The sequence below is a fragment of the Drosophila persimilis genome, unplaced genomic scaffold (genome assembly GCF_003286085.1).
Source record: "Drosophila persimilis strain 14011-0111.01,24,50 unplaced genomic scaffold, DperRS2 tig00000841-arrow-arrow-pilon, whole genome shotgun sequence".
NCBI classification, from domain to species: domain Eukaryota; kingdom Metazoa; phylum Arthropoda; class Insecta; order Diptera; family Drosophilidae; genus Drosophila; species Drosophila persimilis.
The window spans coordinates 560359-586788 of record NW_020825361.1 but is presented as its reverse complement, the minus strand read 5'-3'; the positions used below and the strand labels follow the sequence as shown (position 1 = coordinate 586788).

At 44.6% G+C, this 26430-nt stretch overlaps 3 protein-coding genes across 4 annotated transcripts; 2 read left to right on the top strand and 1 right to left on the bottom strand.

Moving 5' to 3' along the window:
• The first annotated feature begins 10466 nt into the window (after positions 1 to 10466).
• LOC6597544 (protein unc-119 homolog) lies at positions 10467 to 12811 on the top strand. Its single transcript, XM_002022638.2, has 4 exons — positions 10467 to 10611; positions 10711 to 11382; positions 11459 to 11631; positions 11836 to 12811. Exons 2-4 carry the CDS (start codon positions 10862 to 10864, stop codon positions 11952 to 11954), a joined length of 813 nt encoding a protein of 270 aa, XP_002022674.1. The 5' UTR covers positions 10467 to 10611; positions 10711 to 10861; the 3' UTR covers positions 11955 to 12811.
• Positions 12812 to 13500: 689 nt separating this feature from the next.
• Positions 13501 to 14837, bottom strand: LOC6597543 (protein ABHD11). Its single transcript, XM_002022637.2, has 5 exons — positions 14532 to 14837; positions 14277 to 14450; positions 13977 to 14209; positions 13779 to 13916; positions 13501 to 13707 (listed from the first exon to the last, which is right to left on the bottom strand). Exons 1-5 carry the CDS (start codon positions 14796 to 14798, stop codon positions 13560 to 13562), a joined length of 960 nt encoding a protein of 319 aa, XP_002022673.1. The 5' UTR covers positions 14799 to 14837; the 3' UTR covers positions 13501 to 13559.
• Positions 14838 to 16267: 1430 nt separating this feature from the next.
• Positions 16268 to 21994, top strand: LOC6597542 (zinc finger CCCH domain-containing protein 18). Of its 2 annotated transcripts, none has more exons than XM_026993477.1 (6): positions 16268 to 16294; positions 18116 to 18969; positions 19032 to 20694; positions 20767 to 20913; positions 20989 to 21117; positions 21200 to 21994. In XM_026993477.1, exons 2-6 carry the CDS (start codon positions 18166 to 18168, stop codon positions 21484 to 21486), a joined length of 3030 nt encoding a protein of 1009 aa, XP_026849278.1. In that variant the 5' UTR covers positions 16268 to 16294; positions 18116 to 18165; the 3' UTR covers positions 21487 to 21994. The 2 variants fall into 2 exon arrangements, with proteins under 2 accessions (XP_026849278.1, XP_026849279.1); XM_026993478.1 differs by lacking the exon at positions 16268 to 16294 and having other exon boundaries at positions 19032 to 20066; positions 20163 to 20694.
• The last annotated feature ends 4436 nt before the right edge of the window (positions 21995 to 26430 follow it).

The window sequence follows — 26430 nt, the reverse complement described above, 5'->3', positions numbered from 1 at the left end:
GAACATCCTTGGAAAGGGATCTTCCTTCCTGGGGAAACAAATTCCTTGGAGCAAGATCTTCCTTGAAGAAGGATCTTTCCTGGGGAAAGACGTTCCTTGGATAGTACATTCCTTGGAGATAGATAATTTTTGAAGAGACATCTTCCCTAATAAACAGCATTCATTATGGTAGAAAAGCGCTCTCTTGCCGTATACACCCTTGAATATACACATTTTTTTCACCAATCATTTATCAAAGACAGGCGTCTTCTTAGAACTCCGCTTGTGTAAGATATACCTGAAATGTCTCTGAATTCTATACCAATTTATGTAATTTATGGACTTTTTTTGAGTTCTCAATTCCCTTTTCCAAGAATGATTTCTTCAGGATTCCCAATTTCTAGAAACTTTCTGCAGAAACTTGATGCTGGGTGGCGGTGGTTTCCCTTCTGTACTCGCGTACATAAAGCCTCGTGGCCATATAAGGCCATATTGTTTTTCAATGCTTTTGGGGGCCCCTCCTCCCATACATAGTTGTGCTCGTACACATTTTTCATATAAAATGCACACATTGTATGCATTCTTTGTGTGTGTGTGGTGTGTGTGTGTGGTTTTGGCCACATTTGCAACGAGATTCTGTCCAGTCAACAAAAATGTAGAGCCCAAATGCTCGAATGTTTGGCTGTTCTTGTGCATGTGCATGTGCATGAGCGCCCTCAACAGTTCTTTCACTTTCATCTGCTTTTCCATTTCCCCATTCATTCCAATTTCCATACCCCGTTTCGGAACCCCCATCCGCTTTCAAATTCCACCTCGATAAGCAATAATTTCTGCCAGTTTCAGCGCGATTGCCGAATTTTTTTTCTTCGTGGAGACGCGCGTGTGGGTGGATGGCCAACGGTTGATCGTTGGGCAAGAGTTCTCTGATCTATTCTACTTAAGACTTAAGCTTTTGCACAATTTTCGTGTGTTTTTTTGTGCAAACCTTTTTGATTTCGTCGGAGACCCTATGGAGTGGGTAATTCGAATGGGTTCTGAAGTATGCCCATAACGATACAGACCTTAATATGACATTTTTTCAGATCATAACTCGGTAAGAGTTCTACCCACCTAATCTACATATATGTAGCTTTAATTTTGAAAAGCTTTTATTGTATTATCGAATAAGCTAAATGTACAATATGTACATTCAGTATGTGCATTTTTGTATTGATATTTCATTGAAAGAAGGCTATAAAAATAATGAAAAGGTAAGTAATTCCCGTATTCCCACTTAAACCCATTAGGAAAATTCGTCTTCAATCAAATTTAATGGGCTAAAATTTGTAAATATCTTGAGAGGGTATTTAAAAGTACTACTTTGTTATCATAATATGGCATTGGTATTTCTGGAGGTATTTTATTATCTAGAGCGTCAATCGAAATATTCAAAAATCGTAAAGAAATATCTCGACAAATGGGTGACATCTATCTATCCGAGATAGATAATCCTCGGAGATTGTGCAATTAGCTGTGAAAAACATGTGATTAACCATCGCTGATTAGGGACGATCATTAGATGTTTTCACTATAAAACTCTGCATGATTCAAAGCTTCATAGATTCAAAGATTCTGAGTGATATCTTTAAAAATAAACGCTTACCAAATTAAAAAGATCAGTAGATATGTTAATGATATTTTAAAAGTTACCTGACCTACACTTCTTTTTTTTTAATACCTCGATAGATCACATAAATATAAAATATTGAGTTAAATAATTGCTGATATTCCAATGCAAAACATTTCTTAGAATTATTAAACTACCTACCTCTCGTGGCTATCTTTTTTACCTCTAAAATTCGATAATAAATCTATATTTTTTTACCGCTTTGAAAGTCTAAAAGGAAAAATCGAACGCAATCGCATCATAGGGAAGAATGACATCAGAAAATCATATCATAACCCCATCTGGGAGTTCGATTAGAAATCTCTAATATTGCGAATCCCTGAGAATTCCTAACTGAAAGATCAGGAACAATGCCACTTGATATTTTTCTTTGTTGGAGGTTTTCCCGACAAGTGGCTCCTCTCCATCGACCTGCCTGGTTTGGTCCTCCGAGTTCTCGTACACGTTCTCTTGTTTTTTTCTTCTTCCAGGGAATGGAATGTGAACCTGTCCAGGTCCGGGATGAGGGTTGCTCGCACCATGTGTTGCCGTTTTGGCCCAGCTTTAAAATGGGGCTTTCCCGCCAGTCGCAAACACACATGTGGTGTGCCTCTAACTTTGGCTTAGGTCTGCGCCTTGCCTCGACCTGAGGAACGTGTAGAGGATAGCCTCTGCTCGCCTCAGGATCGGATAGGATCGTATAGGATCGGTGTGCGAGAGTCAGTTCAATAACTTGACACGCCACATCATCGGGTGCAGGCCGTCGCATTTGTTTTGGATTTCCCGTCGGATTAAGCAACTTAGTGCACAATCCACAGCGCTGGCCTGCGTCCTTCCACTGTTTCCTTCAGTTCCGAGTGGCAGTGGAACGGTCAGCATGAGGGTCAGGTCAGGTCAGGTCTGTCCCGCTGTCCGGCTAATTGTAATCGTGGGAAAAACCAATCAGACGCAATACTCTTCGCCTGCGAGCCAGGGCCATCGTTCCAGGCCACTTTATTAGGGGACAATATTAGCGTAATCCACATTTAGGGTTTGTGTTAAGGGCCGTAAAGAACTTGGCTTGCATTTACGGCCGCACCATAAACCTTCATCCTTCTTCATCGAGGACTCTCGCCTCTGATCGACGACGTACCTGTTCGGCATTTTATCGAAATTTTGAGTTTGGAATTAATGCGATCATAGCTTTGATTCGATCGCAAGAAACGCACATCCTTGCATACGAATCGATAATCTTCGGGACATTTATCATAGCTGCCTAATGATCATACGGGATTTTGGGATCACAATGATGAATGGATCCATATCCGGTTACTGTCAAACTGTCGAATTACGCATATCCTCAGCGACATTTTGGTGATTCAGATGGAGGAGCCAACAGCCATCGTCACCATCATCGGTACCGTCATCGCCATCGCCATTGCCATCGCCACCGCCACCGCCACCGCAGGTGGCCATAATTTAGTCAGCGGCATGGCATATCTTTCGTTTAAAAAGTTAAATGAGTTGTAGACCTCATTAGATACGCACCCTTCGTACCCGCAGCAGTAGCCGTACCCCCGATACAATCTATCCATCCGTCTATCTATGAGCATTCTCTATATCTGGGGATTGAGTACGCGTGCGGCATGAGCAATCGGATGGTTATGCGGCTGCACAGTAGCCGGAGACATCGCCAACACCTGTCCATAAATCGCTCAGCTATTGTGTGTCCCATACCCAAACCCATTGGCATAGTAGAAGGTGTCTATCACTCGGGGGACAACGTACACAAAATACTAATTATGAAATCTATGAGACCCAAACGCCGTTTGGCCGTAAATCAAATTCCGAATCCAAATCCAAATCCGAATGGAAGCCGGGTTCGGGTCCCATTTCGAAGGCGTTACATCGAAACCATTTTCGAGTATGGTTCGAGTACGGCCCAAAAGAACTCCCATAGCGGGAAGAAGAGAGAGATTAGTGATAAGCATCTGACGTGTGGCGCGATCGGTTGCATACCAAAGCACCAGACCAGACGATACTTTGGAATGATTTGTGTCCCACAGTCCCATGTCAGCGGGTTTACGTATTAGACAGGACACGTCTCTAACATAGGGGAGGAGGCCTCCCCTGATCTGTCGATGGATTAATGGCATAAGATCGGCGATAAGATTGTTTTGATTTGGTTATATTGCTCAATCATTGCTTGGGGATATCTGTGTGAAGAGTGTAAGCCAGAGTTATATATTTACTTTTTTTTTTTTGGCATTTTTGTGTTCTTAGAGATCCAGGATTCAAAAGATATACATAGTTAAAATTACCAGCTACTAGAGGACTTTAAGTCTTGAAGTCATTGATTCTGATTTTAGTTAGTTTATTCCCTAACCTGTCCAGTAGGTACGATACGGGTTTCCGTTATGCCACTCATCATGCGGCCACATTAGTACGTAAAGAATATTGATTTTGATTATACCTTGAATCATTCAGATTGTATTGGGGCTTATCATAATTTTCGTAGTATTTTTTAGATGGAACGATGGTTACAACCTCCAATCATATGGGGGTAACACCAAATGTCTTGAGTTAAATCTTACCGAGATCTTACCTTTAATCCTAGTCCCTATTCATTTGATAAGAGTTATACATTTGTTCAAAGATGATAAGCCATAGCCGATCCCCTATATAGAAAGATCAACGCAAAAGTTATAGACCACAACTGTTTTCTGGCTAAATGTTCTCTTTTTCCTTTCCCTTAATGATATAGAATCATGATAAGGGTCTTGGATAAAAGTTTCTCAGATATACATATGCTCCAGATCCCTGGCACTCACACTGTTTCCACCGAATATATTGCTTTTGTTATCCACCCCCCTCTAAGTAATATACGTACCCCTCCAATATCACACTTTCCAAATGCCTACTGTACGTAGGATACCCCACTGGACGCTGGTTTGGTTACTGGTTCTGCTCTAATGTTGGGGTTGGGGTTCGGGTTTCGGTAAACTGTCTATGTAAATCCAATATTTGAAGTCAGATAACGAAAAAATTACAATCTACATATGGGTATGGCGAGCATAGTCATATTCTGGTATGTTCAGATCTGTTCTGTCCAGGGGTTTGAGGTGGAAATGTTCTTCAGTGCGAGAGTTGTCGTTGTACTTCAAATGCGTGGGGGGGGGGGGGGAGTGCATGGCTCGTATGTACAGAAGGGGTGTACTACGTCCTACGTCTCCGTCCCACGTCCAACGTCCCACAATGTGTGTGTGTTCTTGTAATGCGAGCATGCGAGTATTTTGGCTTCGTTTTGAATGCAGTTGCAGCTTTGGGCATTTCATTGAAAGTAAATATTTATGTAAATGCATAAGAGTATGTACATACATACATATGTACATAATATATACAAATACGAGTGCGACTCCGAGTGCGATTGTGTTTGTATGCCAAGTCTTCCAAGTCTTGGACGTCTCTGGTGCTTTTGCTGTCCCTATCGGTTTGCCCTGTTTTGTTTATGCCTTCGCGGTATGTTGCTGATGTACTGTGGAGCTTCTGTGAATGAATCTAATTTCCTTTTGTATAAATTGTATAAAGATACTTTGCCAGTGTGAATAACTCGTACTTGCAGCGCATTGAAGGGATCATTTCAGATCCTAAAAAGTACGATCGATGTAGCTATAGCCATGTTCAATCGATCAAACTTTCCAGTGAACATATGTGTATGATTCAGAATCGTATAAGTAGTTTGAGGATTGTGGATGTACATTTGCTGTATAGAAGAAAGAGCGCCTAGTCTACAATTTATAACTATTGATTAATCAAAATTTGATAATTATTCTATGATACATTCTGCAAGAATTTGTTGTACATATGTATGTATATTTTTTTACTGAAATTTTTAGTACTCTGAATGAAGGTTTTTTATGTACATATATCGAAATCCATTTCATCGAGTAGATCGTTAATTTTACGATGCTTTTTTGATGTTCATGTCAAAAGTTTTCAATTCGTGGTCCCGTATAACCAGTGGAAACAAAAAGGAGTTCGTATTTTAACTTATTTTACCTATTATAACCATCCCTAGAATCCGCGAACGCTTTAATCAAAGAAAATTATTTATATTCTGATGTACGGTTGATGTACATTCGTATGTACAAACATATGAGGCGGAAGAGAGCCCCCAGCTTAAATCAGAACCGTCACACTTTGTCCTAACGACTACTTTTTACGTGTACATTAAACGTACATCAAATAAGGATGACGGTCGAGGGTTAGGGGTGAGCTTTGTCACGTGATCACTGTATTACCAGTGGCAGTGATCACTGTAGTACGAGTATGTGCATGTGGCGTGGCTTTGGGATACCTACAATGCACGCGCACACATTGGCACACAAAAATCTATGTACAGCATTGAGAATCCATATCAGCACGGCCATAGACATACGCACATACGAATCTATATATCTATGTATGAATGTACATACATATGTACGAATGCATGCATGCAGCAGGAGGAACAATAACAAAATACAGCAGCAGCAAAAGTTTGTATGTGCACATATAGAAATACATACATATGCATATACATCCATACATACAGTCACCATATAAAGGCAAGCAAACGTGCGATGGTGAGGTGCGGTGCGGTGCGCCTGAGGCAGACCACTTGGCAGCGACAGCGACAGCGGCAGAGTCAGGCCAGACAGTCTGTCGCCAGAAAAATCCAAACTCACACAAACACAGGCGCACACACAGAGGGCGAGCGAGCGAGCGAGCGAGTGAGCGAGAGAGCACAGCGGTCGAAACGAGGGCATCAGCGGGAGGCATGGAGTGTGGCGAGGTGCGGTGGAATGGGCTGGCCAGCGCAGCAGCGGCAGCAGCAGAAAACGTCTACGTTGGCGTCAAAGCTGGCGTTGTCGGCGTCGCACTGCGCTCTCTGTGGACCCCAGGGGTTAGGAGCCTTGTTGCGGGGGCGGGAGCGGGGGGCCTGGTATCTTAGGTTGAGAAATCGTTCGGAAAAAAGCAAAGCGCAAAGCAAAAGCAAAAATTCCATTTAGATTATATGCTGCTGCGGCTGCTTCTTCTTTCCTTTTGGTGGTGTTGGCGCTTTTGACGAACGCGTCGGCGGTGCGACGGTGCGACGGTTGGGTTGGGAGGTGTTACAATACAGACACACAAGTACCACGTGTGCATGTGTGAGTGCATCGCCGCCACCGCTGACGACGACGGCGACAGACTTGAGCGTGTGCATTGCCAGACCGTCCGGCGCGCCACAGCCGCCACATAACGTCATCGCCAGTTGGGACAGTGGCAGAGGCGGAGGCGTAGGCATTCGCAGAGGCAGAGGCAGAGGCGTAGTAAATGCAAGCAAATTCAGTTCAACAAGGAGGATGTCGTCGGTTCATTCTGATCATGAATAAGTATACATATGCATTTTAACATTATATTATAAAACACCCCCTTTGCTAGAGAAACTAACCCCGCCAGTGACAATGACTTCGATTCGAGTACGAATTTTATCGCCCACGATTTCGGTTGTTTTTATTCTACTGTTTGCTTTCGATACCCTGTCATGCACTCACACACACACCCATGCACAAGAGGTACTTGAGTTCTATGGATGCACCTCTCCTCCTCCACCACTTCTTCCCCAGCCCGCAATCGAAAAATGTCGCTTTTCCGAATACTTTTCGGCTTTGGAACATTTTTTGGGAGAACTCGTACTTTTATGAACTTAAATTGTAAGGCCAACAATCAAATCAAATACATTATATCGATGATCATTAATTCGTTCATTCAACCACAAAATCCTGTCCTATCTGTAGAGTCCTGGATACGGATAATGAGAGTACTATAGAATTAGTTTAAAATGTGTGTTCTTAGAGATCCTCAAAATTCCAATCTTAAAGTTGATTGAATTTGAAACTGGAAATCGGAATCCTATTGGAAGTCTGAATCAATTTTGATTTGGGGCTGCAACCTGATCCTTAGCAAAACTAAGCTCTGCCCTGTTCATGCCACATTCCTTCCCCACGAAGCAGAAGGATTATCAATCAAAATCCCCAAACCCTTCCTCTCTCTCTCTCTCTCTCTGTCTCTCGGTCTCTCTGTCTCCTCCTCTTTTCCTTCCAAGATGTGTCAAATTCCATCATTTTCAGGAGCGGATATGTCCAGACAGTGGGTTGGAGCTTGTGTTTGGGGATAAATCAAGTCTCTGGGTTGGATATGGCATCGTATACCTCTCGTCAGTGTGCGGTTGCAGCAGTCAAACTGTACTAAAGATAGAACTGAACACGTTCTTACTGCCGCACACACAGATACACACTCACACAAGAACAGACACAGACAGAGAGAGAGAGAGAAAGAGAGAGGGACAGAGGCAAAGACCATACAGGAAACGCGGACACCAACGGACAGTGGAACCAAAGGCACAGACAGACGGACAAACGGACGAGCGGACGGACAGACGGCGGGCGGACATGGCATAAGTGCATGCGGCCTCTGAAACTTAACACTCTTCTGGCTCTGGCTCTGTCTCTGGCTGTGAATATTAAAATACCCACTTAAGGCGCAACAACAGCCGAAGGAACAGAAACAGCAACAGCCCACAGCAAGAAGAAGTAACTAGAATTATACTAAGTAGTCGTCTGTCTACCCTACCCACACATATGGAGACCAAATCGAAATGATCAGACTTTGGCGCCCTTAAGTCTGGGTTGGAAATGGGATAGGGCTCTTGAACCCAGTAGAAGCAAGAGAAGCAAGACCAGATCCTATAGCTGCAACCACTCGACTGGCGCTCACCCGAGACACTTGAGTGGCCTGCAGGGGAGGGAAGGGAAGAAAGGGAAGCCTGTGTTGGGACTCGGGTAATCTTCATGGACATTAACTAATTGCCAGCCACAATTGGGATGGGCCTCGTTTCAAGTGCATCCGGCTGCTGTTGCTGCAGTGGATATTGCATTGGAATATGCTCATACAAATTATATACATACATATGAGAAAATGGAAATATATTTAAATGATTGTCATGCAAATATACAGGATCCATTGAGTGCGTTTGAATTTAATTACAATTTTTGAAACCACAAGAAAGCGCTAGTATGGAAAGTTTTAAGTGTATTCGTATATTTGTTAGCATATTGGGGGAGGTTTGTGGAAATAAGATAATACTCATTCTAAACTTAAACATTTAAACTTTAACGAATCAAGTTCAAATTCTAGTTGCTGCGCGCCAAGAGTGTGACCACCCACCACAGGCTCATACGCAGAGCTGCATTCAACTATCGGCCATCGGAGTTGGCGATACTTTATGGTTGAGGTAACAAAAGGTAGGGACTATGCAACATATTCTTATAATATTTACTTGTTAAATATATTACACCCAATAATTGTAGACAAATGCAAAAAAATTAAAAATGTATTTCATCAATCTATTAAATCTAATTTTTGAAAATATTTTAAAGAAAATATCCTTGTCCCTCCTCGCTGGCGCGCAGCTCTAGCGATTATCCAGTCGATAGTATCGAAAGTCCAACTGCTCTTTTTGAATCGGTTAGAATCGGCATACTACATTGTAACACACTCATCTATAATCTTTTTTGTTTAAACCTTTTTATATAAACAATACTATAAAATAAGTTCTTATATCTGCTATTTCTGCGGATTAACTCAACTTGGTCACCTGTTTAAATTGAGTGGGCTAAATTCGTTTTTATCGGTATTTTTAAAAAATGAGGATAAAATATCCACGGCTAGAATATCCGTGCAAGTCTCGACGGGCATTGATGACTGGATGAGAATTTGGTCGAATACTTTGGTCCAGTCACCTATCGCTTTCCCCTTTTGTTCCACTTACTCATAATCCGCTAGCACAGAGAAAGGGTTCAAATGCCTCGAACAGCTTATCCCTTCCGAAAGAACCCGAAAGAACCGCCTATTGGTGAGCATGAGGAGATCATGGACGTCCAGACGCCAAAAGACCGCAAAAAGCAGTTTTTCAAGCAGCAACAGGTCATGCTCGACCGAAAGAGAGCTCACAGAGGTCAAAAGAATCTTTCGTCAGAGCAGAAGCAGCGCGAAAAAGAGCGGCAATAGGTTAAAGCCAAAAACGCGAATGGATGGATCAAGGCATCTCACACCGACGAGATGTACATACGTGATCAAAGACTTCTCATCAGGTTCACCGGTGTACCTCTGGGAAAGACCATTAGGTGTTAGCTGTAGATCAAAGATTGTCTCTGGAGTGATGAAACGAACATGGGATGACTTCTTTTTCAACGCTGGAGCCCTTTCATGGAGATTCGCATGTGGCGTGTAACCTGCTAGTAAATTCTAGCCACTCCAGGAGCAGCTGCATCAGAGGATCTCAGCCTCCTTTAGTTTGCCGCACAAGTTACTGCAGTTTTTTCTACTTCGTAAACAAAAAAAAAAACAAATCCCGCTTATTTCGTTTCTTTAACTTAAAGTATAAAACGAACGGAAAAAGCCTTTATATTTGATTTTTGAATTCGCTAATTGAGCTAAAAACAGCTGAGAAAAAAATTTTATCGATTTCAGATTTCAGTATTTCATTGCATGGTGTGATTATTTGTATACGGTCACACTGCTGCTCACACATACTAGATAATACTGGAGACAACAGTTTGGTTTTATTAAATAGGAGAGAATGTCTCGAATTTAAACAAAACTAGATAGCTTAATGTGATCATATGCAATGGATATGTTTCTCCACAATAGTTAAAACTTAATCCAGCAGCCACGGGGCAGCCGAAGAAACAGGATCTGAAGCAACTCAAAAGCAACAGCAGCAACACCACAAAGAAAGGAAAACATCCACACACACACATATCCACCGACTCTTGCATGTACACACACACCCACACAGCGCGGAAGAGCAAAGGAAAAACAAACACAAGCACATAGAACAGAGCTTTTCCAGAAATTGGGTCGCGTTTTTGTGTTGTTGTTTTTGGCAAATGTTATGGCAACTCTCGATGCGTGTATATGTGTTGGTGAGTATTCGCTCACCCCTGCGTGCAGCCAGGGGTTAATTGTCCACTAATTAATGCAGTTTTCGCCCCCTCTCTAATCGACTGTTGTTGCTGCTGCAGTTTGAGCGTTGCCCCGCCGGAGCAAAGAGCGCACAGTAGGAGCGACCCCAGGAGCAGAGCAAACCCCAGCCATTCCACCAAAAGGAGACCACCCAGTAGACCTTAGCCGCAGCCACAGCCTCACAGTCGATCCATCCAGCCACGTCCAGCCATGAGTGTCGTGGGCAAGCAATTGAATCCAGTGCAATCTTCCTCCGCCAGCACCGCCTCTGCTTCTGCGTCTGCCAGCACTGCTGCGGCGGCCGCCTCCGTCTCCGCCCCGGGCAGCGGTGATGGTAACGGCAGCAGCGGGGGGCCGATGGGAGCTGGAGCTACTGCTAATGCTGGCGGAGTCGGTGCTGAGGGCAAGCGCAAGGAGGAGTCCAACGTCAGTCCCGAAGAGGTGCTGCACCTCACCAAGATCACGGACGACTACCTCTGCTCGGCCAATGCCAATGTGTTCGAAATAGACTTTACACGCTTCAAAATACGCGATCTGGAGAGCGGTGCCGTGCTCTTTGAGATCGCCAAGCCACCCAGCGAGCAATTTCCGGACGGTCTGTCCGTGGAGGAGACAATGCTGGCCGCCGCCGAGGAACTATCGCTTGACGACACTGCCGACCCCAATGCCGGACGCTATGTACGCTATCAGTTTACTCCGGCATTTCTCAACCTAAAAACTGTGGGCGCCACGTAAGTGTCTCCCCATATACATATATATGTACATATAGGTCTCTATCATGGCTGCTAACCTTTGTTCCTTCCCCAGGGTCGAGTTCACTGTGGGCAGTCAGCCAGTGAACAATTTTCGGATGATAGAGCGCCACTTCTTCCGTGATCGCCTGCTGAAAACCTTTGACTTTGAGTTTGGCTACTGCATTCCGTATTCGAAGAACACTTGCGAGCACATCTACGAGTTTCCTAATCTTCCACCCGACCTAGGTAGGCAGTGGTGCGCCACTTTACATACATAAGTTCAGGCGCAGCAATGGGCTGCTGCCAAAAAAAAAGAAAAAAAAGCTGAAATCTCTCCCTTCTCTCTGTGTTTGTGGGTCAAGGCTACAACATAGAGGAAGGCCCGACCTATAGGGCGTGGAACTGCACTTCTAACTCTCTCTCTCTCTCTTTCTCTACCTGTGATTGCAGTTGCTGAAATGATATCGAGCCCCTTTGAGACGCGCTCGGACAGCTTTTACTTTGTGGAGAATCGTCTTGTCATGCACAACAAGGCCGACTACGCCTACGATGGCGGCATTATCGTCTAAACAAACTACAAACCAAAAGCCCCAAGCAAAACAAAAGCACAAAATACAAAAAATGAACAAAGAGAGAGAACTAGAGCAAAACTAATAACTAAACAAACAAAGAAAAATGAAAAAAAGAAATAACTAAGAAAATCTGTGAGACAAAATCAATGACTTTCTCTCACACACTCAAACACACAAAACACCTCTCATGTACACATACCACACACACACACACACACACACCTGAACACACATCAAATTGAAGACATTATCAAAACCATTTTAGCCTTAGCACAAAAGTTTATACCCACCATTCCTGTTTGATGTTTGATGTATTGTATACACTCCACCACTCCAAGAACACACATCACACGACACCCACACCCACACCATCTCGCACGCAGAACTGTGTTCATTTATGGATAATTTTTAACCTTTTGACTATATTATTTGTAAGTGCAATGTGATTTCCCCCTAATTTACATGTATTTATTCTTAGTTTGTAAGTAAAAACCACACACAAAAACAAAACAAAACCCACATATACACACGTATACACGTATATATATTATATGCTTACACAAACACGGATAAACCCAAAAACAACAACAACAACAACAAGAGCAAAAAAATTCGAACACTTGCCTTGCTGTCAATTTTTTTGTATGCAGCATACGGGATACGGATTCTATCCAAGCTTCTTCATGGCATTCGTTTCGTGTCTGTGTAATGTATATTTTTTAACAACAAGAAAAAACGAAAACAAACAAACAAAAACATACAATCGAACTATACTTATGGAGAAAACGGAAAATCTGATCTGAAAATCATACGCCGAACAAGGATGAGAAATTAAATTACATTTTAAATGTAACAAAAAATAACCAGAAATTGAATGGAATTCTTTGATTAGTTGAGGGAACAGCTGTTCTGTGAAATAAGCTATTCATCCATCATGATTACATAATTTATTACGATTAGGAAGCATTTAGCTGAGGCTCTGATGCTATCAATAAATTGTCAAGGCTCTAGGCCAACGATGCGACCCTCAGTCCGACTGGACTTTGTCCCATCCATCTCTGCACTCTAAATTCCCTTTCATCATGGTCTCTGAATCGTTCGATTCCCCTTTAAATAGAATTGAATTCTAATTATGTGCCATAAAGCTGATGCAAATAGTTTTTGAATAAGGTAAGGTATGGTGGGATTCGACAGAAGGAAGCGTATCCGAAGGCGTAGTCTTGGAGACTATCAAAAAATATATGCGAATCCTAGAGATCTGATCTACATCTAACGAAAATAATGGCAATTGGACCTTAATAGAGATCAGGAATACTGCTGTATGCCGTTCTGTTTTTCTCTCATTATAGATATGCTGCTTATAAGATAATTAGTATCTGACAGGCGGAGGTATCTTATGTTCGGAGCATCCCAACAGGGTGTTAAGTGCATTGATCATGCGCACCGTGTTGCAATGTACTGCTATCTCGTTCTATTTTATGCTGTTGTCCTCCTATGTTGAACTCCTGTAAAACGATCGGAGATTTTCAAGAAGAAAACATTGTGTGCTTTGGTGTCTCTTTCTTATAAATTGCTTTGTACAATTTGAATCGCTAGAGAATTTCATGAGGCACTCAAAGGCCTGTTGAGAAATTCGGTGACAATTGAGATGAACTGCTGCGGCTGTTCGAAGTGCACAAGATGGTGGGCATTCAGCCAATGGATTTCTGCATTGGGGAACATTTCCAGAATCTGCGGCCAGTCCTCGCGTCTGGAAAGGTAGGATGGAGGAGATAGATTAGGCAAAAGTCGTAGAACATGGGTTCAGCCGAACAAGCTTACTTCATGTATGGCGACTGAGTGCCGCAAATAAAGGTGGTTGGCCCCCGATACGGTGGCAGGGACGCAAAGTGTGATCGGTAGTCTTGAAAGCGTGGCAGGAATTCGCTCAGCAGCTTCGCATTGCAGGCCCACGAGAACCTGAAGGTAGGACAACGAAAGATAAAGATATTATATAGCTGCGGTGGACGCATTACTTACGCTCCGGTTTGGGGATCCTTCCTCAGATTTAGCATGATAAACTGCACAGTTTCACTCGAGTCGGTGGCCTTCAGCAGCTGCTGCTGGGCCAGCTTTCGTCCCTCGGACAAGGGCAAATCCGGCGAGAGGGAGAGATTAATCATGGCATCGAATATGCGCTGCATTTCGCCAGTGGAGCGGGGCACTCGAATGGGAGAAATGTCAACGACAATTAGACGTTCCGTCATTTCCGGCTGCATTGGGTGTACCGAAGTTTTTTTTAGTGGTTTCGTCTGGCGGGCATGCCGCACACATACATACATACTTGTGGGCAAAGAGCATCATTGAGCGACCGCCCATGCTGTGGCCCATCAGGCAGGCTTTTGTATAAGATCGCATCTCCAGGAAGCGGCGCACATCGTTCGACATTGACGGCGAGTTGTGGGTGGTTGTGTGAGGGCTTTCGCCATGATTCCGGGCATCCACAGCGTAGATCTGTACATGGAAGATTCACGTTTTGAGTTGATACAACACGCATTGGTGGGTGGTGTTAGGTGGGGTGCGTGCTCCACTAACCTTCCTGTTGGTCCGCTGGGCCAGGGCTTTGCTGATACCACGCCAATTCTGCTTGGAGCCGAACAGGCCGTGCATTGTGATGAGCGGTGCCTGGCTGGAGTCGCTGGTTTGGCCCTCAAACAGCTCGAAGCTCATGTCGATGGGGCTGGATGCGTAGAGCCGATGTGTCGCTCCGCAGAGTGGTGCTGTGGCCCAGGCAGTTGTTGGTGGGCATTTTGCGTTTAATCTGCAAATTTGCAGGAAACGTAACGTTTTCGCCAGCAGCATCGCTATTTGTGGAGGAGGAGGAGGAGGAGGAGGAGGAGGAGGGGACACTAGTGTTTGCAGGCAATAGCAAAATGAAAATACCAGAGGCTTAGATAAATTTATGATTGCATAATACAACCATCATTGAAAAATCAAAATGTATTAGATTTACAGTGAATTTCTGTCTGTGAAGATCTTGTTTTGGCAAATTAATTGCCAAATAATTAATTCATTTGGAAAATAGTGCTGTTAGGCGCAAAAAGTCTGTCAGGGTGGCAGTACCAGTCGATAGATTTGCTCTTTTTTGTGGTGGTTTCATCGCAACGTTTCGTCGCATTACGTTTTATACCGTTGGGAGCATTCCATACTCTAGCGAAAAGTATATCATAGAACTGAGAAATGGTTTGTCATACCAGTCTCTAATAAATGCAACGATAGTTTGCTCAACTTTTTATTTATATCTTCTACTTACAAAGACCACGAATAGGCATTGGGATCGAGTTATATAAGTTATATAATCCATTGGAAAACTGAGTTTTAACATTTACCAAAAGAAATATGGTATACGACCACCGGTTGACAAGGAACAAGTGTTTGAATGACATAACTTTTCATGCCCACTTACGTTTTATTCTTTAATGTTTTTGCTTAAACCCTAGTTTAAACACAATTACAGAAAAGGGATTACCTAAAATTAGCCAGTCATTTAGAAAATCAATGGCATAAAATTATGTGGGCAGATCTGGGAGTCTAAGTTAGCCAGCTATTACACAACGGAATACGTTTTATATTTTTGATCTTTTTTGCTAAAACCTTTTTTTTTTAGACAAAATCAAATAAAAGGCAGTATTTAAAACAAGCCAGTCAAGTAGAAAATCTAATCATTAATCGGATAAATTTATTTGGGCAGGGCTGAAGGTTATATCTAGCTTGTAATATTCGACAGAATATCAAAAAACGAGGAATATGTATGATGGAACTTAAATAATTCGTCGCTATATTAAGGGAATATTTTTTAATCAGACGATATATTTTGGTATATTTCCGGTATATTTCTGGACGGTATATTTTTATCGAAATATAAGCTGTCACACTGGTAATGCGGCCATATTTTCGGTAATGCGGCTTTGGTGACGAAGAAATTGGAATAACATATTCTCGGCTGCCCGTAAGAACACCAAGACAACGTGCTAACTAATTCAGGTAAAAGTGATAATAAAGCTGCAGCAATATCTTAAAATTGCGCAAGGACAGTGGGTAGAAACCCCATTGCCAAACGCCCCCGACATCCGACACACAGCACAGCCATAGGACAGCCAGAAGCAGCGCACACATTGAAGGCGAAAGCGACGCGCAGACAGGCAGACGACAGTCTGGCAGTCGGGCAGACAGATTGAAGAAATCGACGAAAACGATTGATTCCCGGTGGCGGTGCTGAAAGAGGCGCCGATCTGGTGGCACTCTTGCGTGTCCGTGCCCGCGACCGCACCTCTCATCCCATTCGTCCCCATCCATAGGTAAGCAGCAACAACAATATTGTACATATTGCAACGAAAAGCAACCAACAAATTCATTTCTTTTCAAGTATTCTATTTTTCCCACCCAAAAAAAAAAATAATAATCAAATAAAACTCAAGTCAACTGCGTATGTGAAAAGTGGTTTATGCAAAAATAGCAAAGTAAATAGTATATTTGAGAAAAAGTAAAATATTAAGTGCAAAGTAAACACTTAATGGACCCCTTTCTTTTGAGCAGACTCTTCTCTGTCTGTTCGTCGGTCGCGAAAAGTGCGAAAAAAGTCCGGCAGTTAAGTTAAACTCTCTATCTCTCTCACACTTTATCTCTCTGTGTTAACAGTAACAGTGTCTGTGTCTCGTAGTGTCTCTCCCACATGCCATAATGTATATGTATGGGAGAGTGTGAGTCGAGTGTCGAGTCGAGTGTATGTGTGTGTGTACTTTCATTGGAGCGGGAAGAGAGCAAAAGGCTGTATTTTTCTGACTTTATTGAAAGTAAAGTATTCCTTTACCCGTTGTTTCCCCCCGTAGCCGTACGGGTCGCTGCTGCTTTGCCCTTGCTCTCTCTCTCACTCAAATATCCGTCTCAATGTTCCGTATCTCACGTTCGCGAAAAGTCTCGAGAAAAACGAAGAACAAACGAAAGAAGCGGTACACAGAACACACATACACATCAACAAATTAATATCGAAATGAAAATGAAAGAAAAGATAAACATAAACCAAATTAAAAGCGAAATGAAGGTAAGAATTCAACAAAAACGTAAAAAAAAAAAAAAAAAAAAAAACCAAAAAACCAAAAATGTACGAAAAACTATATCCCCCTTTACCCCCAAGAAATAAAAACCCCTCACCACAACCATCGCCACCACCAGCACCACATTCGACAGCAACCGATCCACCAAGCACATTCTTGGGAATCGATATTCATTAAGTAGTCGAGAGCGCATCGATATTTGTTGGGTGGTGTCTGTTCAACGGTGGTGACCCTGACCTTGGCCTCGTCCTTGGTTCTGCTTTGGTCACCCTCATCATTGTCGTTTCCGTTAGAATGATGGATATCTGTATCCTGAATAAATCGATATCCCTAGGGGATTACTGTCTGTTCTGCGTCCCTTCTGGGCAACCAACAAATCATCGATTACGATGGCTAAGCAGCAAAGACTTTAAAATAGCAAGATATTGCATCAGGAACAAATTCAATTTTAGTTTTTATTCGACGCTTCGTGGTACGAGTGTGCGGGATACTGGTACTCCAATTCTTCCCTGTCTTTCGTCTCTGACTGCGGCCCGCTGCCTCCTTGGTTCGTCTGTTCAGTCCAATGCCTTGGGCAGGTGAGTCGGTCCCAGAATCCTTCAACAAATGCACAGTCTTTGGCCAAATACAAGGAATATAATTTGTTATTCTAGTATTGAGCACTTCGATTTCCCCCATTCGCTTTTGCATCAGTTTGCAGTGTCATGCCCAAGCAATGCATTTTGCTTTTACTTTCTTGGGACCGACTTTTGCGTATCGCCAAAGACTGTGTACTTTTTACCCTGCGCGCGACTTCTGTCCACGGGTGGCCACGAAAAATCCATAGAACGCCATAGGACAGCTTTTCGGTAGCTGATGCAAAATCTTGGCATTGCTCCCAGTCTTTGCTCGCAGACCATTGTCTTCCTTCCATTATGCTCCATTTTGTGCGTCGGCCCACAGTCCGACGGTTGGCTTATCGACTTGACGATTAAGGTTATCGATCATATATACATGGATAAACTGTGTACGAAAGTTTTCCCCGATTGACCTCCAGTAACCCCCTTCTCGTCTCTGCACCTCCAGGAACACAGCGAACGGAGCTGCTGCTGCCCCACAAGGGATAAGGCTAGCCCATGCACACCATGGAGTCGGATGACTCACGAGCCAGCACGAACCCGTCCAACTCAAGCGAGTCCCGCTCGAACTCACCCGTAAAGGATACGGGCGGCGGTGCGGACGAGGTCGCGTCTAGCCATGCGGCGGATATGACATCCATCGCCGTCGCAGTCGCCGCCACCGCTGCTGCAATGAACAGATCCCGGCGGGCGGACTCCACCAGCAGCTCCTCGTCCAACTCAAGTTCCAGCTCGAACCGCAGCCAAAGGTCAAAGTTGCAGAACAAGAGCTCAAGCAGCAGTTCGGGTAGCGTCAGTGATAGCAGCAGTAGCAGCAGTTCCGGCAGCGAGGACGAAGCGGACCCAGAACCAGATCGGGGAGTGATCGATCGGCCGCGTGACCGAGAGGAGACCACCAACACCGACTCGAGACCCGACTCGCGGCCCGACTCAGTACCACCGACGGCGGGGGGCAGTGTTGGATCACCGAATGCCGCCACCAAATCACCGCAGAACTCGCTTCTCTCCTCGGTTAGAAGCCGCAGCAACAGTCCGCAGCTGTACAACCAGGCGGCTGTGGATCTCAACATTAGCCACGAGGATTTGAGTGATGTGAGTGAAATTGACACAGACGAGAAGCGGGCGTCGTCGAAGAACTCACTCCATCCCGATGTAGATGATGATGACGGGGCCATTTCCAATGACACACTGCCAGGTCTGGGCGATTATGAGGAGGATGGCGCAGCCGGTGGGAAGCTGAACGGCAAGGCTCCACGGATAAACAGTCCACAGGAGATTCGAGGATCACCCACAGAATCAAATGTGAGATGGATTTACCGCTCTGCCCCTTTTTCCTGGTCTAATCTTTTGACTTTTTCTTCCAGACTGAGGACAGCACTAATGGCAGAGAAGCTCTGCCATCGACGGGTCTGCAGGAGGAGGATCTTGTCAAGACACACGATGACGATGCTCTCGATTTTGAGGCGGAGGAGGGCGAGTGTCCGGACATAGCCAGAGACAGGGACCAGGGCAATGCCGATGCAAAAGCCAATCAAACAAACACTACAGTAAAGGGGGCCTCATCGTCACCCACGTCCACATCCAATCGACACTCGGACGATGACGATGGCGAAGTGGAAGGCGGCGAGAAGGATATCGAAGAAGGCGGCGTTGTTGGCGATGACGATAAAAATGGCGTACTGGAGGTTGAAAGCGCCGCAGAAATTGCAGCTGCTGCCAAAAAGAAAAAGGACGAGGAGGAGCTGGAGGAGGGCGAGGTGTCCGATGAGGATGAGAAGCGGCCCGAGGAGACAGAACCGAAGCCTATCTGTAGGTTTTATACGCGCGGCCAGTGCACCTGGGGCATGAGCTGTCGCTTCCTGCATCCAGGTGTCACCGACAAGGGCAATTACACAATGTTCGAGGGTCTCGTTCGATCCGTGCCCATGCAGGGCGGCAGCGGTGGTGTTGGCGGCGGGGGTGGCGTTGGTAGCGTTGGTGCTGGCGGTGGCGGAGGCGGCGGCGGTAGTAGCGGTGTCTCTGCCCCGCGACCAGTCAGTGCATATGCCCCACATCCCGCATCGCCGGCCGACTATCATGACTATCGGAATGAGAGGCCGCCGTTGCATCATCGACCGCCGCCGGTGCATCATGCGCCGAGCATGTATGGAAACCATCACGAGGCGAGGCCTGTCCTGTTGCCGGATGGGCCCGTGGTGGTGGAGAATGCCTGGGAGCGGGGACTGCGAACAGCCAAGGAGATGATGCGGAAAGCGAACAAAAGGAAGGAGCAGGATATGGACTTTGAGGACAAGAAAATGAACCTGACCCTCTCGCCCGACGAGCTTGAGAAGGATCCGTACTACCTTAAGGAACGGGGGAACAACAGCAGCCCGTCCGGCTCACCGTCACCAGCACCGGTGCGTGAGCAGCAACTTGCACTTCCACTACCCATGCATCTACCAGCATCATCTACTGGCAGTCATGCTAATTCCCGCGCTCTCTTCCCCTTGCAGTACCCAATGTACGGTCCGCCGGCGCCGGAGCGTTACGGCCGGCCACAGTATATGGCGATGCCGTATGAGGATGTGGATGCGTATGGCAGGATGACCAGATATCGCGAGCTACCACCACACCGAATGCCACACTACGAAGATGATCGACGTCTGCGTCCTGCACGGGAGGTGATCGTCCAGCGTGTGGAGTCCGCGAGTGGCAGGGGCGATGAGTGGAGTGATCCCTGGATGAGATCCAAATCGATGGGACGTGGCTCGTACGAGCGGGACGATCGTCGCAGACGTGACCGCCGGAGCTACACATCCAACACATCATATTCCAGTTCAAACAGTTCTCAGAGCGACTCCAGCACGGATTCGTCTCGCTCCAGCAGTGCCTCGGACCACAAGCGACGCGGCGGCGCCGGCTACGGCGCCGGTGGTGGCGGTGGCGGTGGCTCGCACAAGGTGCCTGCCTCTGCCAGGCGGCCACCGGCAGGACGAGCGGTGCGTTCGCCCAGCCAGATACCGCGTCGACGCCGAAACTCGACAAGTAAGTAGGGGATATCCTTTGGATATTCTTGGGTATCATTATTCGAATGCTAATCTCTATTTCCATCCACAGAGGCAAGCCCCTCACCCTCCTACAAGAGAGCCGCTGGCCTGGAAAAGCGCACCAGTCCCGCCTCGAAGCGGAAGAAGGTATCTTCGCCTTCGCCCAAGAAGTTCGACAAAAGGAGGCGAGGTCGCAGCTCCACCTCATCTGAATCAGGTAATAGCAATAGCTATATCTATATCTATAAACGATAAACTTATTCGGGTACATATGTTTCCTTTTGGGCTATAGATTCATCGGATACCTCTTATTCAGATTCGGAATCGGGATCTTCATCGTCGACCACATCGTTGGAGTCACCGCAGAAGAGAATACGAGCCACAGACAAGGCGCTTAATGAGCGTAAATTAATTAAAAAGCGTAAGTCTCCACCACTTGCATGTTTCTCAAAGTAAAATTAAGAATTTGCATCATGTTTTTTTTCTCATTTTCATTTGAATAGCCGCTGAACAAGCGACCAAAAAGCGTTCGCCGATTTCCATTGAGATTAAGAAGCCATCGACCATGGTGGGGGTATCCGCACTGGCATCGCCAATCCACTCAGGCGAACCGGACAAGCATGGTCATTCACCCATCAAGGATAAGATCAAGGAAAAGGATAAGGATAAGGATAAGGACAAGGACACGGATAAGGATGGCGGCGGCAAGCATTCAAGAAGGGAAGAGCTGCTTAAGCAGCTGCGTGCCGTCGAGGATGCGATTGCCAAGAAGCGATCAAAGCTCACCTGATTGCCACCGGCACCGGCACCGGCAGCACCACCACCTATCCTCCTCATTGCTCTTATCGTAGTAGTCACTGTTGCCCCACTTATACTTTCAATACGCAGCCCAAACCCAAACCGTTACCAATGCCCTTACGCAAGTCGAATCGCTTGCAATCTTCAGCAGGAACCCCTGTATCCGCAACGGAGGCGGCTACATCCCGCTATTATGATCATGGAAAAACTGGGTGTGGCCTCAACGGCCTTCTAGCGTTGTTTATTTACAAGATATACTACTTAGATGTTACGCTACATTCGCATCGTATTCGTTCGATATCATGCCTCCCCGGTTCTCCTTGGAACCCAGTTGAGCGCAATTCAAATTACAATACACATTTCAGTGCATTTAGTCTTAAAACACCTCCCCTTTTTTTTTGTTTCACTCCGCCTTGACTACCACCAAGAAATGATGGAACATTTAATTAATTGTTTATAATAGGTCCAAAATAAAATCTAACACTAATAATGTTCTTCAATGTTCTCTCGGAGTTTGTTATGTTTTTTCTTTCAATTGCGGTAATCCTTTGCTACAACTTTGGGAACATCTGCAGCTCTTTCGGAGACAGGATTCCTGGGAGTTACTAAAATGAGCTTACGACTGATGATGATCAGCTGTTCACTGTTCTTCCACATGGAGATTTATTTCTGGATTAAAATAATGAACATTTCTTGAAGAGTAAGAGAGACGATAGTAGGAGTCTTGCAATGCAGGAGCCGACATGGGTCCAGAATTTGGCAGGAAACTAAATTCTGATTGCGAGTACATTCCGGCTTACAGGAGCATGGTTAAGGCACTTTCACTACCAATTCAAAATATAATTTTTGTGCCTAAAAATCAGCAATTGGAGAATCTGAACATGGAGACAGAATTCTTGGATCAGGTACACAAGCTGGAGGAGAAATATCAGCTTACGGTTCTTCGTGAATCTGCTATTCTGTCTGGAATGATCTGACCACACGATGAACCAGCTATGCGAAACTAACTGATGTATCCATCAAATACGATGGAGTCCCATTTCGATAAGAATGAGTATTTTTCGAACACGATCCTTTCAAAGCATTAAATACTGAAGTTCACTGTCGACCTAGATATTCATTTGAAGGTTCAAAAATGTACAAATGCTCGGCATGCAACGATACCTGGTAGAAGAAAGTGAACCTAACGATCATTAGAAGACGTAGAACGCTTCATGGTCATGATTTTTACTGGTGACATTATCGATGATGAAAAATACCGGTATCAAGAAACAGTCCCCCCCCCCCCCCCAGTAGGTATATCCCTAATCCCACACCGCACACAGCCATCACCGCTAAAAAGCTCGTATCAGTGCCGCGACAATTGAAACATAATGAAATTCAAAAATTATAGATGTACTAGACAGTACGCTGTCCTTAGTTGGTCCTTGATTGGCCCTTGGTTCCTGGTTGGCCAAACAAATATGAAAGAATGTTTCATCAACGAGCGTCAGTGAGGACGAATTGCTCTCAATCGAATCGAATATCGAATGTTTCTCTTCATTATGATAATCAGCTAGAAGTTGGTTTGCCGAAGATCTTTAGTGGCAGTCCTGAGATTATTTCTAAAGTTTCCTTAACCTTATTTCATCATCTCCAGATGTCACTTGTTGGTTCCGTACGTTCCATGCCTAATGCACTTTGATTTGTGCCTTCTGGCTATAAAAATGATCTGATCAAAACCAAAGCGATCGGCAATCTGGTAGATATAGTCATTTTCTATGATTCTGTGTTTTTGGTTTTCCCGTATCTTCAAAATTGTGGATGCCACATATGTATTTTCGTCCTTTGTGGAGGCAAAAGGACTCACAGGAGTCAGGATACAAAATTTGGTTGCTCTAACTCTTATAGTCTCGGAGAACGGACGGAGAGACGGACATGGCTATATCGAATCGGCTATTGATGATGATCAAGAATATATGTATGTATATACTCCATGGGGTCGGAAACGCATCCATCTTGGTGTTAAACACATTAACTTTCACCACAACTCTAATATACGGGTATAGTATACTCTTTGAGTATACAAAAAAACTCAATTTAACTTAAAAAAAAAACATACTTCTTGATGCATGAAGAGGCTTTAAATCACCTAAAGGTTCGTTCTTTTGTTGGTTGAACTTTAAATTTCAACAAACGATAATCATACGATTAGGACAGACATCTTTGAGGTATTCATCTGCTCTTTTCTGGCGAATTCAATGGAGAGTCGTATGACTCTCATCATATTCATGAACCATCTTGTAGCCATCTAGCGTCGTTTTCCGCCAAATTCTTATTGGACTCGAATTAAACCCTATCTGTTCATGGTCCCTCTGGCCACCTAGCGGCGAGTGGCGTTTATTTCTGTTAAATGAATATGTCAATTATTATTATAAATCATTTTTATCTTAACTATGATATAATATTGTTGGTATGTACAAGGGCCTACTGCTAGTAGCTGCATTTTAAGAGTTTAATAGCTAGATTGCAGAATGCAATCGTGCGATTTGAAGGTGCAGTAATTAATATCATTAAAAAAACCTATCATTGTATCCGCGAGTGGGTGAAGCACAGAGGGAAATGGAACGTGAAATATTTCTGTTTTTCTGCGGATGAAATCTGCAGCAGCTGCATGGCATTTTCTTGGCCATTAGCTTGCCAATGGCCGAGATATTTCCCCCCTCCTAGAAATGTACGAGTATGCGTGTGTGTAATGCTTGGTAATTTTACACCCGTATATATCTGTGTCTGTGCGTGGGTGGGAGTGTGTGTGTTAGGGCAAAAACCTATTTGGATGACGAATCACAGAAATTTGGCCTCATCAATGTCCTGCCCCGCGAATCACAACTCATATGGCTCATGGTGCGTGCGTGTGTCTTTGAGTGTATTACATTTCAGGGTTTCATTTTTTATACTTTTTTTTTTTTGTGCTTACCCTTACAGAGGGTAATACGATTATGCCCAATCGTTTGTGGTGAGGAGAACCGAGCCTGTAGCCTGTAGCCATGTAGCCTATGCTTCCTATGCGCATCGGTAAGAGAGGGCGTACTAACACTGATAATTCCAGATGGGTGACTTCGAATGCCAGGGAAGATTCTTCGAAATATAATTGATAAGAATTAATAAAGTTCGATATTTGTTTCCATCAAAATTATATGGAATTGTACAGCTCGAAAGGATTACCAAGCAAAAATCTATTATGAAACTGGTAGAAATACTGATAGACTCATTTATTTGAGAGATGACAGAGCACAATGGCATTGGATGCAACATCCGTATATCTGTATGATCTGTTTATGCGTTTAAATATCTCCTAAACACCATAGATCCAATGGAATCGATGTACCAGGGTCAGGGTATCTAAAGCTTCGGCTGGGAATGTTGGTTTTTTTTTTTTGCAATTTCGTGTTCTGTTCCCCGTCATCGTGGTTCATTTTTGGCAATCACAGGCGGCCGCAAAAGCTGTCAGGAGATATTGTCATCATCCAGCGACCAAGGCACACATACACTCACACACACACACACACACACTTCCTCTGAGGGGGAGGAGATGTGGGTGTGGGTGGTTGACTGGAAAGCCACCCACCTGGTCACGTCTTCTCATGTGCGTGAAACGACAATACATGTGTCCGTAATCGACTTCGTACTTCGCTGCCTCTGCCACTGCCACTGCCCTTGCCACTGCCTCTGCCGCTGCTCCTTCTGCCACACACTCACTCTTCGTCCGATTGCCATTCTACCCAGACCGCATGCCCCTACCCCTTAAGCAATCCTCTTCCTCTCCTGCATATATGTATATCAATCTTGGGGCCTGAGCCTAGGAAATAGTGTAATAAAGGACAGCTGAAGCTCAATCTGAGCCTGAAGTCAAGGCCTGGCCTGCTCTGGTTTGGTCTGGTCTGGTCTGGTCCTTGGGATTAGCGAATTCCGTTGCCATTTTTTTCACACACCGCAAACAGAGTTGGACACCTCCCAACCACCCATCTACCCGCACCACCACCACCCACATGTGTGTGTGGGGCAAAAGAAAGAAAAAAAACAATCACGAACAGATTTATCGCGTTCATATTCTGCCTGATGCGATATGTGGCCATGAGGGTGGTCTGAGGGGCAGAGCGAGAATGAGGGCGGGGGAGTGGTGTTTGGAGAGGGGGGGAAAAAATGAGTCCAACTCCCCCAAATAGCGCCACTCCGCCCAACCTGCCCACCCACCCAGTGGGTGAAGACCACAAAATGGGATTACATTACTCAAAGAAATTTATTTTGACAGAACTAATATTTTGTCCCAGAGATCAGCCCTGGCCTGGTGCCTTGTGCCTGGTCCCTGGTCCCAGGGCCTGATGTGGCCGCCTGCTCTGGACTGGTTCGAGCTCTGATTGCGTCCTTAGAGGAGAAGGCGGGGCGGATGCGATGGTTAGGCCAACAGTTGGGGTTGCGGTTTGGAGCAGAGGCTGCCAAGGGGGGGCGCTGGACTTATGTGATCTGTAGGAATGTGTTGTTGGAAGAATATCAATAATTTAAAGATCTTTAGTGGCGTTTTTCAGAACTTCTTTTGAAAATCGATGGCACGTGTAATTTTGACACAGTATCAGAGTTTTTATTCGGACTTTATAGTCTGAAATGTGTCCATTCTCTTGTGGGGAATTTATACAGCGAATAAACTTTATTTTGAGGATCTTCTCATAGTCATAATTCATAGTGAATGCAAAGTTTTGTTCAGTTTTTCTGCTATTCCTTGCATATAGCCAATTTTTCTATTTATCTCTAAATATTTATCTATATATTTATTAATGTAAGTATTCCATTAACCCAGAAGAGACCAGGAGAGAAGGATACGAGTGATCCGGTAAATTTTGTTTGTTTTAAGTAAAGAAGATCGATGGACGTGCAAGGAACATTTACAAATAGTATTATT